Raw genomic sequence first — 19,026 nt, forward strand, 5'->3', positions numbered from 1 at the left:
AAATAAAATCATCCTGATCAATGACGAAGCATTTCATCATTTTTGGAGCTTTTTCTGGCTGATTTTTGTTATTTTCCAGCCGAGCAAAGAAAAACAGGAGCAGAACCTCCGTTACGTTACGTTACGTTATGCACACGCACGTGCACGGATGTGGCGACTGGCATCGTGACCTGTGACCCCGCCCACGTCTGGCGGACGTATTAGCGGACTGAGATTGACGCTTGAGGCGTTTTCTGCCGCCGGAGCTCAGGGAAGTTCATCCCGAGGAGACGGAGACGGTCCCGCCGCCCCGCGGTGCTCACGGTTCGGGTAAGTCTGAGCTGATGTCCCGCGCGTCTCCGGATCTGATGATAAACGGAAAAGAGTTCAAGTTTACTCTGAAAAGTTTGAATGACGGTGAAAAACTCACGCGCCGAAGCGTCTCTTTCGCTGCCGAACTTCGTTCGAAAAATGATGAATTTTAAATTCTACAGCGAACAAAACAAAACGTACTTTTCGATTCATTTGAGCAGAAACGGTTTGTGGATCTTTGTTGGCGGTTCTATCGATCGGCTTGTGTTCAATCAATCAGGAATTCTTATTTAACCACAAAAATACTTCATTCTGCTTTTCTGTCTGTCCAGCTGAAATAAACAGGTAACTGCGTCATTTATGGATCTGACAGAAAAAACTGAGGTTTTGTTGGAATAAAAAACTTTTGATGAATCTTTTCGCCGGAAGTCTCCGTGTTTGGACAGTTTTACATATACTCTGGTCTTGACCTTAAATTCGCAGAGTTTTAAAGGGAGTCTGGTGAACGGCTCAGTCAGCTTTATTGATCAGCTCTTTCCTCATTGCTATTTTTCTTCAATCAGTGAGTGACGTCAGCATGGACCTCGTGAGCAGACAGAATGAATTTTCAGTCAGTTTGTGTCTTGATGTTCATGATCACGTGTCATTCTTTGTTTTTAACGTGTTCATTTCTGAAAGTTGATTTGAGTCTGAAATCACACACACACACACACACACACACACACACACACACACACACACACACACACACACACACTCCATCGTTTCAGCTCCACAGACTGGGAACCAGTTTGGAGTCTGGGAACCAGTTAGTTTTGTTCATACCTGAGACGCCCTGAAGACGCTCGTATCTGATCGAGGACTGTCGGCAGGAAGTGATTTTACCTTCTTCATGAGCTTCTCCTGCTGCAGACTGAACGACAGCGTTTAAGGTCTGACCTCAGATCAGCTGCTTCACTGTCGACTCCCTGTTTTAAATAAAGGAAAAAACACATTCAGCTCAACAAGCTGGAGCAGAGACTGTTTCTCAACTGACATAAAGAGTCTTTCACAAGACAAATACCACACACACACAGACACAGACACACACACACAGACACACACACACACACACAGACACACACACACACAGACACACACACACACACAGACACACACACACACACACACACACACACACACACACACAGACATGCACACACAGAGACACGCGCACACAAAGACACACATGACACAAACAATGGGTGTGTGTGTGTGTGTCTGTGTGTGTCTGTGTGTGTGTGTCTGTGTGTGTCTGTGTGTGTGTGTGTGTGTGTCAGCACTCAGACACTGACGGTCAGCTGACACTGATCATCATCGTCGTCGTCGTTGTCTGTCATTCAGAACTTTTTGCTTTTTAAAAACTTTGAACTGAATTCTTCTCAAATGTTCAGACTCTGATTAATTGATTAATTGATTAATTGATTAACTGATTAACTGATGAAGTTCAGACGTGATAAACTAAACAAGCTCAGATTTGTTGATTTATTTCACTTCATTCAAACGTTCATATCTTTTGTTTTTCTTCGTTTTCTGAAGTTCTTTTTGTTTGTTGAGTTTATGTTTGTTTGAAAATCACCAGTTTGGAGTCTGGGAACCAGTTTGTAGAAAACACTTCATTTCAGTTCTTCATCACGTCGTTCAGGTTTGATCTTCACACTGTTTTTCTTTAAGTTCATCAAAACAAAACAATGATCAGATCAATCAGCTGATACCGGCTGATTGGGTGTTTTAAGATCAATAAAAACCTTTGTCCCGCTGCAGCCTCCTGTTGTCATGGCAGCCAAAACTAAATGGGGGACTGTGAGGGACCATGTGACAGGAAGTCCGGCCCACGACCCCGATGCCACGCTGGAGGCGAATCTGGAGAACGCCGACCCCGAACTCTGCATTCGACTGCTGCAGGTACGACCGCTGACCCCCGGTGGCCACAGCAGGAAGTGACGCATCAGATCAACTCAGAAAATTGACCTGGAGTCAGCTGAGACGCCTGTTGTCATGACAATAAGGCAGCGTCTTTAAATTTCACTGTCAGGAGGAGAGACTGGACCTGGAAGATGTCGTCTCCTCTCGAAAAGCTGTCTCTAAGTTCCTGTCCCGGACCTTTCCGTGTCCCCTGCAGGTTCCCACGGTGGTGAACTACTCTGGTTTGCGGCGGCGGTTGGAGGCCAGCGATCCGGCCTGGATGGTGCAGTTCCTGGAGCTGCGGGGTCTGGACCTGCTGATGGAGGCGTTGGAGCGACTGTCTGGTCGCGGCTGTGCTCGAATCTCCGAAGCTCTGCTGCAGCTGACCTGCGTCACCTGTGTCCGAGCTGTCATGAACTCATCTGAAGGACTGCACTTCATTCTGGACAACCAGGGCTACATCAGGACCCTGATCCAGGGTGGGTTCATGAGGCCACCTGCTTCGTTTGACGCCTGTCCTTCCATTGGTCCTTCTGTCTTCTCCATGTTGACGTGTCCTCGTTCTGTCTAAAACACGACCGTTTGTCCTTCTCTTCTCTCTGAATTAACACGCCCGACTCATGTTTTTATGTTGCCTGTTCCAGTTGGCTGTTGGGGAGTCACATGACCTGTCTGTGTATCCCCTCAGCTCTGGACACATCTGACATCATGGTGAAGATGCAGGTGTTCCAGCTGCTGGCGGCTCTCGTTCTGTTTGACCCTCAGGGTCATCACCTGGGCCTGGACGCCCTGGACCACTACAAGGTACACCTCCACCCACAGACAGCTCGGTTCGCAGAGGCAGGACATGGTTCTGGTTTTATTTGCTGAATTCAGATCAGTAGAAGTTCACTCCTGATGCTCATTGTGTCAGTGTCATCAGTTCAGTCCAGCAGGATGAAGAGCAGCGCTTCAGTGCCCCTGAAGTGCCCTTCAGCAAGGCTCCCTTTAGAGCTGCTCTTAGTTTTTAAGCTTTGCTTAATATCTTATCTTATCTTCAGCCATGCTAGCAGCTCTGTGCAGGGTGCTGTCACACCCCTCCTGAAAGCATCTCTTTGTTATCAGTCATTGTGACTGCAGATAAGACCGAACAAACACCTCAGATCAGTTTCAGGTGACGGGTCTGTTCTCAGCTTCATCCGGGCTTGTTTTATCTGCTCTGGAGCCAGAACTGAGGCATGATGGGATACCATCCCTCACTATCATCATCTGGGCAAGAACCTACCTGCCCGTTCACCGTCTCCTCGGAAAAACAGAAAACACTGCAGTTATTGACAGTCTGCCCGGAGCGGAGACGACCTGACTCAGCGAGCGCTTAGCAAAGTGAAAGCTGCTGAAGTGTTTGATGCTGAACACGTCTTTTAACTTCTGACATCAAAGTCGATACATCAGCACGTTCAGATGATACGTCATGATGAAGCTTTATGAACATCTTGAAATTTAAAGTGAGAGTAGACTTTCACTGTGAAACATGAAGTCAGCCGTTAAAGAAAGAAAATCAAACCTCGCTTCAGTTTCCCTCGTCTCTCCTGAGTCCGTCTCTGAGCAGTGTCCTGTGTTTGTGTTCAGAGTCTGAAGAAGCAGCAGTATCGCTTCAGCGTGATCATGAACGAGCTTCACGGCACCAGTAACGTCTCGTACATGGTGACGCTGATGAGCGTCGTCAACGTACTCTTGTTGGGCCAAGAAGACCTGAGGAAGAGGGACCGACTGCGCCAGGAGTTCATCGGTATGACGCCGTCAAGATGTCACTGATGATGCTGATTTTACTGGCTGGAATAATTGCAGCAACTGTAGTGATGTGAACAACGGACCGTAATATTGGTAATGATGACATGAATACTCCAAATAACAGTAATGTTATTAATTACAGTCACAGCTGAAGGAAGACGAAGAGTTGATGGTGACAGTTGTTCGTACCGACAGTAAGAGAGGAACAGTCAAAGCTCATAGAGGATGGGACAATAAAAGTAAAAGGAGTTGAGGTGTCTCGAAGTGTTCCAGCTGAAGTGAATCACAGTCGACTTTATTGGCCTTCATCATGTGCGCATGCAAGGAATCTGACTCCAGTTTAAACGTTGCACTCGATGTACTTACTTTAGAAAAAAGGACGTATGAGTCAATGAGGACAAAAAGACAAATACTGAACAGGAAGTGAAGTCGTGAATGAGGTGAAATGTCAGCTGAAGTTCAAGCTTACCTGGACTGAAAGTAGCTGATGTGTAAATGGAGTTTTGAATGCGAGCTAAAAGCAGCTGAAGGTCACATGATTCCTGGTGGGCGCCAGGTTGGTAACAGGTGATTCCCTTCGTGTGGTTGACATGTAGAGGTGACCTCCCACATGGTTTGTGTGGTGTTTGAAAATAGTTTCTAGGTCACCTGCTGCCAGGTGGTTGTAATAGTGCTCCAGGTGGTTTCCAGATAGCTGCTAGGATGTTAGTAGGTGGTTACTTGGGTGTTTCCATGTGGTTGCCACAGGGGTACTGTGGTGGTTCTACTGGTTGCTAGATTGGTAAACAGTGGTTTCTAGGGATGTCCGGGTGGTTGGTCAATGGTTTCTTGGCTGGTAACCTTTGTCAAAACATCGAGCCCCTCTGTGGATGGTGCTAAATCATGGGGGAGGTGGAGGTGTTTTTGTTCTGTCGTTGACGAGACTGTAGAATCAAATTCTAGTGAAAATCAGACTCAGGATCAGATTTTCTCATCAAAAACATGTCGTTTCAGGACTGCAGCTGTTGGATGTCCTGCCCAGACTGAGGTACTGATTTTACTTCATTAATCATCTATAATCAACATGTCCATCAGTTTGAGACCTTTGTGTCTGTCTCCAGGGAGATGGAGGACCAGGACCTGAACATCCAGTGTGATGCGTTCGAGGACTCTCTGACGGAGGACGAGGAGGAAATGGAGAGACTGTTTGGAGGCATTGACATGAGCAGCCACCAGCAGGTCTTTACCTCGCTCTTCACTAAGGTAATGTTCACCTCCAACATCTCCACCCCCAACAGTTTCTTGTTTAGCAAGGCACCTGCCAAGACTTTCACCCTCAACACTTTCACCACCGCTCATGCACCATGCACTTCACTACGATCCCACTTACCTTCAACTCTGCAACCTACACCTGTAAGAACCTCCACCTTTGACAGCCTCACCTTCGCCTTCAAAATGTACACCTCACTCTTCACAGGAGGTACCACTCACCTGAATAAACCCTCCACACCGTCAGCTCCACCTTCCAAAATCACCTTTTCTACTACTGTAAAAACCACCACCTCCACCTGTAACACCTCTGTCTGTACAACACCACCTCCACCTCTTTCTGTGCCTATGAGCTCTTATTTGTTGTCAAAACTCATTTTGTACAGAAGTCTGCGCCTCCATTTTTCTGTCTAGCTGTCATCCCCCCTTCCTCTCTTTCCAGGTGTCCAGCAGTCCGTCCTCCGTTCAGCTGCTGTCCATCCTTCAGGCCTTGCTGTTAGTGGATCCAGACAAAGCAGAGGTCTGGTCAGCTCTGGAACTGCTGGCTGACCGAGCCACCCTGCTGTCCCAGGACCGTAAGTCAGACCAGATACACTCTAATCACCACTGTTACTAAAAGAGCTGACTCAGCAGTGTCTTTCATATGCAGCACGTATTTTGCAGCTGACTTAGATTCTGCCAATCGTCTACTGGAGAGGCTTCTACCTCACAAGTCCCTCTCAGCCAATCACAGGATCCGAACCGTCAACAGGGCGGTACAGACTCAACTGCCAGATCGTCCTCCTGGCCAATCCGTGCACATGATCAAAGATGTCTTGTCTGCCCCTTCAGTTGCTTCTTCTCAGGCTCCTCCGCCTCCTCCTTCTCCTCCTCCTCCCTTACCTGGTGTAGGAGCTCCTCCCCCACCTCCTCCTCCTCCTCCCTTACCTGGTGTGGGAGCTCCTCCCCCACCTCCTCCTCCTCCTCCTCCCTTACCTGGTGTGGGAGCTCCTCCCCCACCTCCTCCTCCTCCTCCTTTACCTGTTATGGGAGCTCCTCCCCCACCTCCTCCTCCTCCCTTACCTGGTGTGGGAGCTCCTCCCCCACCTCCTCCATTACCTGGTATGGGAGTTCCTCCTCCTCCTCCAGGTGACATCATCTTGGCCCAGGCAGCTCAAGGTCTGGGCAGGTCGTATTACAGCCCCACCCCTCAGACCAGCACCACGCCCTGCCCCACCCTCCGTATGAAAAAACTGAACTGGCAGAAACTCCCATCCAGAGCAGTGACAGGTGAGTGCCGTTACCTTCATGTAGTTTGTCCTGAGGGGACCAGGTCGGATCCAGGACACTGAAAATGCTTTTATGTCCATCTCTCCTTGTCTGTCTTAGCTCATCAGTCTTTGTGGACGTCTGCGTCTTCAGATTCAGTGGAACCAGATTACTGCAGCATCGAGCAGCTCTTCAGCATTCCTCCAACTGAGACCAAGACCAGAACCAAAGCCAAGGCCGAGCCCAAAGAGGTACAAAAGTTTGTCCTCTGCTCGCGGCCTGCAGCGTTCCTGTCCAGTCTGTAAACATCTTGTTGTCCTCGTTAAAATCTGTGAACTTCGTCCACAGATTTCCTTCATTGATGCCAAGAAAAGCCTCAACCTCAACATCTTCCTGAAGCAATTCAAATGGTGACACATTCTTTCCTCAATCAGTCTTTCAGCCAATAGAAACAGCTCTGTGCAGTGACATCATGCTCAGTCCTAAGAAGACTGAGACAGGTGCAGGACAGGTGAACTGTCATTGCTTGTGATGTGGAGTGAGTCTGAAGACCTTGATCTGTCTTTGACCTGCCTCACCTGTGTTCCACCTGATTTATTTATTCACTTGTCCATAACCTAACCATAATCTCACCTGTCCTTCATTTGCCTCCTTCCTGTCTCACCTGTATTACCTGTTCTTCACCTGTGCGGCACCTGCTTGCCTTTATCTGTGACACCTGTCCCTTTATCTGTCATACGTTTTCTCCACCTGCCTCAGTTGGCATTCTCCTGTCCCATCTGTTTCACCTGTCTTATCTCTTTTTCGCCCATCTCTTACCTGTCTTCCACTTGTCCCTCCTGTCATACCATTCCTTTACCTGTCTTACCTGTTATATCTGTCTTCCATCTTCCTGTCTGTCTCATCTCACCTGTTCTTGACTTTACTGCCCAGCCTTTCTTCATTTCATCTGTCTCACCTGTCCTTCACATGTCTGTTTCCTGCCTCACCTGTCCTTCACCTGTTTTCTCTATCTATCATACCTGATTGTACCTACCTCCCTTGTCATTCACCTGTCTCATAGATCTTGTCTGTCCTGTCATGTCCATCATCTACCTGTGCCTTCTTGTCCCTGTTGACCTGCACCTGTCCTCCTGTCTCACCTGTCTCCTGTCTGTCTTTCCTACAGTTCCCATGAGGACTTTGTGTCTCTGATCCGGAGAGGAGACAGGTCCAGGTTTGATGTGGAGGTCCTGAAACAGCTGATCAAACTGCTGCCGGAGAAACACGAGGTCAGAGGTCACAGGGGCTGAAACACCTGTCCTATACCTGTCTTTTACGTTTGTTAGATATTTGTTTCACCTGTCCTTCCTGTAGGATTTATTGTACCTGTCCTTCACTTGTATGTCATTTCCCTACCTTTGCTTCTCCAGACTCACCTGTCATACCTCTCACCTGTCATTTACCTGTCAACACACTGCTACACAGCCAGTGCGTGGCGTGTTGGTGACATCACAGCGTGCGGCTGCTTCGTGCTCTTTTCTTCTTCTCTGGATGTTTTTTCCACTCTTTTGTTGACAGTGTGGTTAAGTCCAAACACTTTGTTACAGATGAGTCCTCCTCCTCGTCTTCCTCGTCTTCCTCCTCCTCCTCCTTCTCCACCCAGGCTCCACCCCTCGAAGTATTTATAGAAAGTGACAACATGTCTGACACGTGTGCGAAAGGACAACTCTGGACACTGTCCTGACCTGACGCTGTGGACATCGTCCAGAGTCCATATGAGAAGACAGTTTTAGTGTCTCTGCTGTGGACTCAGGGCTGCAACTTGTGGAGGTTCCAGGTGCCTCGCAGGGTCACGTGACCTGTTGGAGGTGATGGTGGACCTGTGCTGCGTCTCAGTCTTTGTCTTAACGCAAGTGTTGTCTCGTGACTTTGTTGTTTTTGTTTGTATGAAACAAGGAAGTCCTCGAAAGGGACGACGGCGTTCCGGTTCTTCAAACCTTCTTCGTTGGATTTACAGAAAAATCACTGAGCAGTGACAGAATCTGCAGCGACCATGAAAGAAGATTTCGGCTGTATCATCCACACATACTTACTTTTCTATCGTGTCCTTGTGTGTCTCATCCGTCCTGCATAACGTCTTCCTGTCCGTGAGCCTGTTCTTCACTCGTCTTTTTCCTGTCCCACCTGCCCTTCACCAACCTCACTTGTCCTTTATCTGTTTGTGTGTCCATCACCTGTCCTTCAGCTGTCATTGACTCATCTCACCTGTCCTTCAGCTGTCATTGACTCATCTCACCTGTCCTTCACTGTCCTTCCTCAGGTAGAGAACCTGAAGTCTCACCAGGCAGACTGGGACAAGTTGGCCTCAGTGGATCAGTTTTACCTGCAGCTGCTGGATGTCCCGAGGTAGGAGAACGGCACCACCTGCTTCCAAAAAAAACACAGTCATCAGGTACCAGACGCACCTGGACTGAGTCCCAGCAGCCCTTCAAGAGTCCTTCAGTCTGAACATTAAGTCCCCCCCAAGTTCTCGCTCACTGCTGACGAGTTTCAAACGGCTGGTTTGCTCAATAAGGTCGTTAAACATGAAAGGTGAAGAAAAGCAAGTGAAGGCTGAACGTTAGCATGAGGCTAAGCTTCAACTGAGCAACATCTGAAACACACCTGACCTCCACCACACGCACCCACCGACCACCAATCACTTATACATGTACTTATAGTGTGTGTGTGTGTGTGTGTGTGTGTGTGTGTGTGTTGCAGTTACTCTCTGAGGATAGAGTGCATGTTGCTGTCTGAGGAGAGCAGCTGTGTGCTGGAATCTCTGAAAGCCAAAGCCGAGCTGTTGGACCGAGCCTGCCAGAGTCTGTATACACACACACACACACACACACACACACACACACACACACACACACACACACACTCATGTCTTCATGTATGTGTGAGGATGAAAAAAATAAATATATTTCTTATATTTAGTATTTTGGGTTTGGGTGTCCTGATCTAATTCAAAATGTATGAAAACTTTTGCTAAAATAAACGTCAGTTTCAGTGTTTAGACTCAGGTGGAGTGACACCTGTCACACCTGTCACACCTGTCACACTCCACCCCAGGTCACCCCGTACATCACCGACCTTCAGCAGCATGCTCGGTGTGGATGACAGAGTGTGTGCAGCTGACAGTAGCAGTGTGAGAAACACCTTTACAGCCTGTGAGCTGTTAGCCGACACCCTGGATCAGTTCATTCATTCATTCATTCATTCATTCATTCATTCATTCTGTCACCAGTACTTCTGCTGCACCTTTGCAGCTACCAGTTCAAACAGGCTTGAACCTGTCAGTGATGGTGGAGACTCGATGGCCCTGGTCTGTCTCGGTCGGGGGTCAGATGTGTGACCTGCTGTCTTTGAACGCCTTGTGTGTCTCCAGGTGTGAAGGAGAGCGCTCGTCTGCCCAGCTTCTGCAAACTCATCCTGAGTGTCGGAAACTTCCTCAACTATGTGAGAATCTTCACACAATGCACAGTTTATACATATTTATGTTTTAAAGTTTACAAAGAAACTGATGTGATGTCACTTGTTCTTCTGTGATGTCATCACATCAGGGGACTCACACAGGGAACGCTGAGGGGTTTAAGATCAGCACTCTGCTCAAACTGACAGAAACTAAAGCCAACAAGTCCAGAATGACCCTGCTGCACCACATCCTGCAGGTAACACACTGGAAACACCACTGGCCTCACTGCCCTGACTGCCCTCACTGGCCTCACTGGCCTCACTGGCCTCACTGCCCTCACTGGCCTCACTGGCCTCACGGGCCTCACGGGCCTCACTGGCCTCACTGCCCTCACTGCCCTCACTGGCCTCACTGGCCTCACTGGCCTCACTGGCCTCACGGGCCTCACGGGCCTCACGGGCCTCACGGGCCTCACTGGTCTCACTGGCCTCACTGGCCTCACTGGTCTCACGGGCCTCACTGGTCTCACGGGCCTCACTGGTCTCACTGGCCTCACTGGCCTCACGGGCCTCACTGGTCTCACTGGCCTCACTGGCCTCACTGGTCTCACGGGCCTCACTGGTCTCACTGGTCTCACTGGTCTCACGGGCCTCACTGATCTCACTAGCCTCACGGGTCTCACTGGTCTCACTGGTCTCACGGGCCTCACTGGCCTCACTGGTCTCACTGGTCTCGCTGGTCTCGCTGGCCTCACTGGCCTCACGGGCCTCACGGGCCTCACTGGCCTCACTGCCCTCACTGCCCTCACTGGCCTCACTGGCCTCACTGGCCTCACGGGCCTCACGGGCCTCACGGGCCTCACGGGCCTCACGGGCCTCACTGGTCTCACTGGCCTCACTGGTCTCACTGGCCTCACTGGCCTCACGGGTCTCATGGGCCTCACTGGCCTCACTGCCCTCACTGGTCTCACGGACCTCACTGCCCTCACTGCCCTCACTGGTCTCACTGGTCTCACGGGCCTCACTGGTCTCACTGGTCTCACTGGTCTCACTGGTCTCACGGGCCTCACTGGCCTCACTGGTCTCACTGGTCTCACGGGTCTCACGGGTCTCACGGGCCTCACGGGCCTCACTGGTCTCGCTGGTCTCGCTGGTCTCACTGGTCTCGCTGGTCTCACGGGTCTCACGGGCCTCACGGGCCTCACTGGTCTCACTGCCCTCACTGCCCTCACTGCCCTCACTGGCCTCACTGGCCTCACTGGTGTCACTGGTCTCACGGGCCTCACTGGCCTCAGTGGCCTCACTGGTCTCACTGGTCTCACGGGCCTCACTGGTCTCACTGGCCTCAAGTTTCTGATTGAACGATTTCTCCCCTTTAATTAACCTCCAGGTTGTTCATAATTAGAAAATGAGCCACATTCTGTGAATCATGTCTCATGAAACCCCACTGTGACTGTGATTGACAGGAGGTGGAGCAGAACCACCCGGACCTGCTGAACCTGCCCGATGATCTGGAGATCTGTGAAAAGGCTGCTGGGTAAACGCACCAAAGATTCAGCTCTTTTCCAGCTTTCTGTTGTTTTTGGTGAAGTGGACAGAGTGAGCAGTCTGTCCAGGAGGACGTCTTTGACCGCAGATGTAGGATCATCAGCAGCCGTCCACACTAGGGATGTATATCTCCACCACGGAGGCCGATTCCATACGCATCTCGATACGCAGCCACCGATACGATACATTAACGATACACTGAAGCCTCTGTCGATGCGATGCGATGCGATTCGCTCCTGTTCACGATATGATGCGATTCAAAAATGATTTGCTAACGATATGACTTGCTTTCAAAGAGATTGGGTTCGATGTGATGTGATCCAGTTCGATACAGTTAGCTGTGGTACGAGAGTGTGCCCATCTCAGATTTCTTAGAGCACAACTCTCTGTATCAGTTTGAGAGATGCCTGTAATATTTGGTTTGTTTTTACTGAGCAAACCAATAAATCCTTTTTTTAAAAAAGACATAATTCAGTGTGTATAGACAGAGCACTACATTTTATTTATAATAAGCAATCCTTGCTCCGACTTATGTTCGGACCATAATACTAGAGCATGAAATAATCGATTTAACCATGGAATTTACCGATGCAGACAGGCTGGAAGAGACGCACCGTAAATTCACCCGTAAATTATGTCCGATGTACCTTGAATCTACCGGTCAGTCGCATCGCAGACGTTTGAATCAGTGAATCTGGTCATCCTTCGTCCACACGAGGAGGACGTCCTCCGCTCTTTGTTCTCGTCGGTGTTCACAGTTAATCCTGGTTGATTTCAGAGATGAAGAGTTTCTGATTTCCTGAAGCCTGAAAGGTTTTCATGAACGGACGACGGTCAGAAAAATGTCTGGACGACTGAATATCAGAGCAGAGAATTCTGAAAAATGACTTTTCCCAGCGTTGCCTGTAGTTTTGGCTTTTCTCAATGAATCGCATCATTTGTTTCTGGTTTCTCAGATCAGATGAGGCAGATGTTGGACAGGTGAAACAGATGTTGGACAGGTGAGGCAGATGTTGCACAGGTGAAACAGATTTTGCACAGGTGAGGCAGATGTCGGACAGGTGAGGCAGATGTCGGACAGGTGAGGCAGATGTCGCACAGGTGAAACAGATGTTACACAGGTGAAACAGATGTTGGACAGGTGAGGCAGATGTCGGACAGGTGAGGCAGATGTCGGATAGGTGAGGCAGATGTCGGACAGGTGAGGCAGATGTCGCACAGGTGAGGCAGATGTCGGACAGACGCTGATTGTGTTTGTGTCTGCAGGTTGAATCTGGAGTCGATTCAGTCTGAAAGCAACACTCTGATCAAACAGCTGAAGAACTCTGAGAGGAAAGTTTCATCTTCATCTGAGGACCTGAAGGAGCAGTACCTGCCCCTCATACAGGTAGACCAGACTGCGCCCCCTGCTGGAGGACGTACTCTTCATTGGTTTTTGTTCCACAGTAAAGAAACTGATTTTTAGGACTCAATGACAGACAAAGTGACGCAGAGTCAAGAATCAGGTGTGTGAGTGTGCTTACCTGTTCTGTGTTGTCTTCTTCTTCTGTGGTGTTTTCAGGAGAGTCTGCAGGCCTGCGAGCAGCTGCAGCAGCTGTTGTCCTCAGTGGAGGACAAAAGGATGGACCTGTCTATTTACCTGTGCGAAGACAGCAACACCTTCTCCATTGATGAACTCTTCAGCACAATCAAGACCTTCAGAGGCCTGTTCATTAGAGCCATCAAGGTCAGCAGCCAATCAGAGAGCAGCATGGTCAGCAGCCAATCACAGGGCAGAGCTTAAGATATTCTGAAAGTCCCCCAGTGTGTGAAGAACAGTTACAGCTGTAAGACTTCCTAAAAATCACTGATTCTGTCCGTCAGGAGAACGAGAGTCGAGGACAGCTGGAGAGGAGGAGGAGGCAGCAGGAGGAGGAGAGGAGGCTCAGAGGAGACACCAGCAAGACCAGTGAGTGCAGTCCACCTTAAATCTGCTCCTTCAGTCCAGTCAGCAGACTGACCTCTGACCCCGGCAGGTCCAGGGTCATGTGACTCTCCGTGAGGCCTCCTGTTAGCTTCTGTTTTTTAACCAATACACCAAATACTTCTACTAGCAAGTACCTCTACTGCCAAATACCTCTACTGCCAAATACTTCTACCACCAAATAGTTCTACCACCAAGTACCTCTACTAGCAAGTACTTCTCCCACCAAATAGTTCTACCACCAAATACTTCTACCAGCAAGTACCTCTACTGCCAAGTACTTCTACTACCAAATACTTCTACCACCAAGTACTTCTACCACCAAGTACCTCTACCACCAAGTACTTCTACTACCAAGTACTTCTACTATCAAATACTTCTGCCACCAAATACTTTTACTACAAAGTACTTCTACTACAAAATACTTCTACTACCAAATACTTCTATCAAGTACTTCTACCACAAAATACTTCTACTACAAAGTACCTCTACCACCAAATACTTCTACCACCAAGTACTCCTACCACCAAGTACTTGTACCACCAAATACTTCTACTACCAAGTACTTCTACCACCAAATACTTCTAATACCAAGTACCTGTACCACCAAATACTCCTACTACCAAGTACTTCTACTACCAAGTACTTCTACTACCAAATACTTCTACCACCAAGTACTTCTACCAGCAAATACTTCTACCATCAAATACTTCTACTAGCAAGTACTTCTACCACCAAATACTTCTACCAGCAAGTACTTCTACTACCAAATACTTCTCCTAGCAAGTACCTCTACTGCCAAATACTTCTACCACCAAATACTTCTACTACCAAGTACTTCTACTACCAAGTACTTCTACCACCAAATACTTCTACCAAATACTTCTACTAGCACGTACATCTACTACCAAGTACTTTTCTACCACCAAATACTTCTACCACCAAGTACTTCTACCAAGTACCTCTACCACCAAGTACTTCTACTACCAAGTACTTCTACTATCAAATACTTCTGCCACCAAATACTTTTACTACAAAGTACTTCTACCACAAAATACTTCTACTACCAAATACTTCTACTACCAAGTACTTCTACCACAAAATACTTCTACTACAAAGTACCTCTACCATCAAATACTTCTACCACCAAGTACTCCTACCACCAAGTACTTCTACTATCAAATACTTCTACTAGCAAGTACTTCTACTACCAAGTACTTCTACCACCAAATACTTCTACCAAATACTTCTTCTAGCACGTACATCTACTACCAAGTACTTTTCTACCACCAAGTACTTCTACCACCAAGTACTTCTACCACCAAATACTTCTACCACCAAGTACCTCTACCACCAAGTACTTCTACTACCAAGTACTTCTACTATCAAATACTTCTGCCACCAAATACTTTTACTATAAAGTACTTCTACCACAAAATACTTCTACTCCCAAATACTTCTACTACCAAGTACTTCTACCACAAAATACTTCTACTACAAAGTACCTCTACCACCAAATACTTCTACCACCAAGTACTCCTACCACCAAGTACTTGTACCACCAAATACTTCTATTACCAAGTACTTCTACCACCAAATACTTCTACTACCAAATACTCCTACTAGCAAGTACTTCTACTACCAAGTACTTCTACCACCAAATACTTCTACCACCAAATACTCCTACCACCAAGTACTTCTACCACCAAGTACCTCTACCACCAAGTACTTCTACTACCAAGTACTGCTACTATCAAATACTTCTGCCACCAAATACTTTTACTACAAAGTACTTCTACCACAAAATACTTCTACTCCCAAATACTTCTACTACCAAGTACTTCTACCACAAAATACTTCTACTACAAAGTACCTCTACCACCAAATACTTCTACTACCAAGTACTCCTACCACCAAGTACTTGTACCACCAAATACTTCTACTACCAAGTACTTCTACTACCAAGTACTTCTATCAAATACTTCTGCCACCAAATACTTTTACTACAAAGTACTTCTACCACAAAATACTTCTACTCCCAAATACTTCTACTGCCAAGTACTTCTACCACAAAATACTTCTACTCCCAAATACTTCTACTGCCAAGTACTTCTACCACAAAATACTTCTACTACAAAGTACCTCTACCACCAAGTACTCCTACCACCAAGTACTTGTACCACCAAATACTTCTACTACCAAGTACTTCTACCACCAAATACTTCTACTACCAAATACTTCTACTAGAAAGTACTTCTACTACCAAGTACTTCTACCACCAAATACTTCTACCACCAAATACTTCTACCACCAAGTACTTCTACCACCAAGTACCTCTACCACCAAGTACTTCTACTACCAAGTACTTCTACTACCAAATACTTCTGCCACCAAATACTTTTACTACAAAGTACTTCTACCACAAAATACTTCTACTACCAAATACTTCTACTACCAAGTACTTCTACCACAAAATACTTCTACTACAAAGTACCTCTACCACCAAATACTTCTACCACCAAGTACTCCTACCACCAAGTACTTGTACCACCAAATACTTCTATACTTCTACTACCAAGTACTGGTCACCTCGTCAGCGTGTCGGATTATTGTCGTTGTCGACGAACCTTCCAATAATCGCCTCGATCGATCGGTTTGATGTTTGATCTCATATGTCAGAAAATGGTGATTGACTTGTCTTGAGGGAGGAAAGAAACTAGAGAAGATCCAAAATGTGTCCAATCAAAGCATCTGAAAATTGAAGATGTCTCTGTCCTCCAGTCAGGAAGAACGTGTCCAACCAGGACGACGGCTGCATCATCGACAACCTGCTGGCTGAGATCAGGACGGGCTACAAGCTGAGGAAGACCAGAGCGGACAGGACCAGCAGGGTCCACGGTGAGGACTGTGGTGGACTGTGCTGATCTTGGGGGTCTTGGACGATCCAGGTGGTGAGTCTGTGTTTGACTGTCTGTTGTCCTCGTCAGATCGTCCTGGCCTCGTACAGAGGTCGTTGCCTGTGGACGAGTCTGATTCCTCTGTTTCCAGCCAATCAGAGAAGCCTGCAGGACCAGCAGAGACTGTCCAGATCCTCACAGGTCCACCGGCTGAAGAAAGACCTGAACCAGGGTCAGCTGAGACTGCTCCCCCAGAGATCCAAAACCCGTGTGAGCCCTCCGCCTCCACAGCTTCAGCTGACACCGAGGCTGACCAGAGCCACACCAGAGCCCAGGTCTCCGAGGTGGACTCTGGTCCCGACCCAAAGACCAGAAGCAGAAGGAACGAGGATTCCGAGTTTGAAGAGATCATGTGTTTCGAAGCGAGAACAATCGAACACAATGATGATCCAGATTCTGGTCCACACAAGCCTGCAAAGAAGTCCAGGAAGAGTCCAGCAGGTAAAGTCTGGTCCTGAGTTGTCCTGGTTCTTAGAGACAAACTGATTCCAGACCTGAGCACAGAATGAAACAGCAGACAAAGAGGACAGATGTTAAACTGACCACCAGTTCAGACCTGACAGCACCAACACAGACTGTCCTCATGTTGTCTGATTGAAGGACGTCCCTCCTTCTGTTCTGTCTTACTGACGTCCCTTCACGTCAGTCCAGACTAAAGACAGTGAGGACTCATCACAGGACTCTGAAGTCAATTTAAGCTTCATCAGTCACATTTAACAATCAGGTGAAGATCCTCCACAGTTTCAGTGTTTTCTCTCCGAGCTGCAGACAGGAACACAAAGAGGGACTTTCAAAATAAAAGTACTATTACTGTGAAAGAGTCTGTGTCTTGAAACCAGCCAATCAGATTGTGTGTTTGACCTGCAGGAGCAGACGAGGGATCCAAACACAAAACAAAGACAGGCTGTTTGTCACACTGAGGTGAGTCCACATCGTCCACGGGTTCTGGACCCTGTCGGGCTGCACATTAGCGGACTTCACCCTGAGTTTCGCCTCTCAGGCCTTCGGTGAGGCCCTCCTTCTTGGTTATGATGTTAGCATGAACTGTGGGAGCTAATGTGGGTAACATGCTATCAACAGCAGTCCACTGAGTGGATAATTAAACAGTTTTATCAAACGTTTGACTCGTCTCTGTCCATCACTCACTGCAGACAGTCAGCGTCTCCTCTTCTTCTAAACAAATAGTCCCTCCCCCTGTCTCTGATTGGCTGACAGAGCCTCGAGGTTTCACAGGTCAAAGTTTGAGGCGGTTCATGACAGGAAGTGACTTACACATGAACAGGAAGTGAAGGGGACTCGTCTCCATGGTGACAAACTGGCTCCCTGAGAGAGATTCAGGGATGATGTTTACCTGCGCAGGTGTGCCGAACCTCAGAAAAACTTCCAGAAAGAAACTTTCTGATAAATCAATGATTTTAAATTTTATTTCAGAATTTCTTCCTTCAAATTAAATATCTTCCCCCAAACGTCCCTGAAGTCCTGCTGGTCTGATTCCAGTCTGATGTGGATCTGCAACTCAGATTTGTGGACATAGAAAAACATCAGTGAGAAGAGGAAGAGATGATGTCACTGTACAAACGATGACGAAGCTGCAGATCATCACCTTCATCAGTTGATAAAGCCTCATGGACCTCATCGCATCCAGATCCAGATCCAGGAGGTGGTTTTACTGTGACGGTCTGGTCCGTTTGGAAAGTTCTTCAGTTTGGAGTCTGAGATCAGCTCAACATGCACAGACCCAAAACGTGTCAGCTGGTCCCAGATCCAGATCCAGACTCTGCTCCGTGTTTACAGTGAAGACAAAGCAGCCGTCAGAAGTCAGGCTGGAATCAGCTTCAGCTTGTGTTGTTGATGGATGTTCTTTCCCACAATGCAATGCACAAACAAAATAGAGGAGCGGCTCAAAAACACTAATTATTAGAAATGAAAAACGTGTGTGTTCTGAATGACCACTTCCTGTGTATTTGTACACAGTACATTAATCTCGTTTACTGCACTGAAAGGGCTTTAAAAATACTTCATTAACTGCAGTCACGTTGTAAAAATACTGTTCTGATTATTTGTATTATTATTATTACTGAATGATTTACATCAACATGTAAACAATGTTTAAATGAGCTGATGCTAATTTTATATTGTAGAAATAAAGTATAAAATGGAAATACTCAAGGAGTACAAGTACCTCCAAACTGTGCTGAAGTACAGTACTTTTTAAAGCAGATTTTGTCTTTTCTGAAGTTTCACACAAAACCAAAATGTTGTTGTTGTTCTTTGTTAGTCAAAATAATAATTTTGTTTTAACTGATTCCCTCTGTAAACGTTGGGGTGACGTCATCCCAAACCGGTGCACCCTCACGAGGCGACGGTCCGTCAGGTCACGTGACTCCGGTCGGAAATAAGGCGAGAATCATAACCAAAATCTTCCTGTGAATGAATATCGATGATTTTTATCGATCGATGATCAGTGCGTTTGACGCTGCAGCAGATTGGTTAAGGTACTGGCACTCAGCCCGGAAACCGGCCGGCCTTCACAATAAGAGCGCAATATTCAGCAAAGAAACAGCTGAACTCCGATGTTTATCCTCAGGTTCGTTCTGTTTATTGAATCTTGTGCCTTCA

The 19,026-nt window shown here is 47.4% G+C and overlaps 1 protein-coding gene across 6 annotated transcripts; it reads left to right on the top strand.

The window, feature by feature from the left end:
• The first annotated feature begins 210 nt into the window (after positions 1-210).
• On the top strand, positions 211-18,566 carry LOC139347403 (inverted formin-2-like). Of its 6 annotated transcripts, XM_070986976.1 has the most exons (23): positions 211-309; positions 2,095-2,235; positions 2,453-2,714; positions 2,924-3,039; positions 3,844-4,003; positions 4,999-5,032; positions 5,106-5,247; positions 5,696-5,828; positions 5,917-6,522; positions 6,622-6,752; positions 6,850-6,911; positions 7,670-7,772; positions 8,804-8,889; positions 9,244-9,344; positions 9,914-9,984; positions 10,089-10,196; positions 11,406-11,476; positions 12,754-12,874; positions 13,049-13,213; positions 13,351-13,435; positions 16,232-16,348; positions 16,438-16,848; positions 17,275-18,566. In XM_070986976.1, the coding sequence occupies exons 2-23, from the start codon at positions 2,107-2,109 to the stop codon at positions 17,325-17,327; spliced, it is 3,267 nt and encodes a 1,088-aa protein (XP_070843077.1). In that variant the 5' UTR covers positions 211-309; positions 2,095-2,106; the 3' UTR covers positions 17,328-18,566. The 6 variants fall into 6 exon arrangements, 3 of the variants coding, with proteins under 3 accessions (XP_070843077.1, XP_070843079.1, XP_070843078.1); XM_070986977.1 differs by lacking the exons at positions 211-309; positions 2,095-2,235 and having other exon boundaries at positions 2,591-2,815; XR_011603330.1 differs by lacking the exons at positions 9,244-9,344; positions 10,089-10,196; positions 13,049-13,213; ... (2 more) ...; positions 16,438-16,848; positions 17,275-18,566 and having other exon boundaries at positions 12,754-12,768.
• The last annotated feature ends 460 nt before the right edge of the window (positions 18,567-19,026 follow it).

The sequence above is a fragment of the Chaetodon trifascialis genome, chromosome 19 (assembly GCF_039877785.1).
Source record: "Chaetodon trifascialis isolate fChaTrf1 chromosome 19, fChaTrf1.hap1, whole genome shotgun sequence".
Taxonomy (NCBI): Eukaryota; Metazoa; Chordata; class Actinopteri; order Chaetodontiformes; family Chaetodontidae; genus Chaetodon; species Chaetodon trifascialis.

Bases quoted from the DNA above. Each gene is read 5' to 3' on its own strand.
- LOC139347403 (XM_070986976.1), top strand. From the start codon at position 2,107: ATGGCAGCCAAAACTAAATGGGGGACTGTGAGGGACCATGTGACAGGA. The intron at 6,753-6,849 runs GTACAAAAGTTT...CTTCGTCCACAG, and splicing joins CCAAGGCCGAGCCCAAAGAG to ATTTCCTTCATTGATGCCAA. The intron at 13,436-16,231 runs GTGAGTGCAGTC...TCTGTCCTCCAG, and splicing joins AGGAGACACCAGCAAGACCA to TCAGGAAGAACGTGTCCAAC.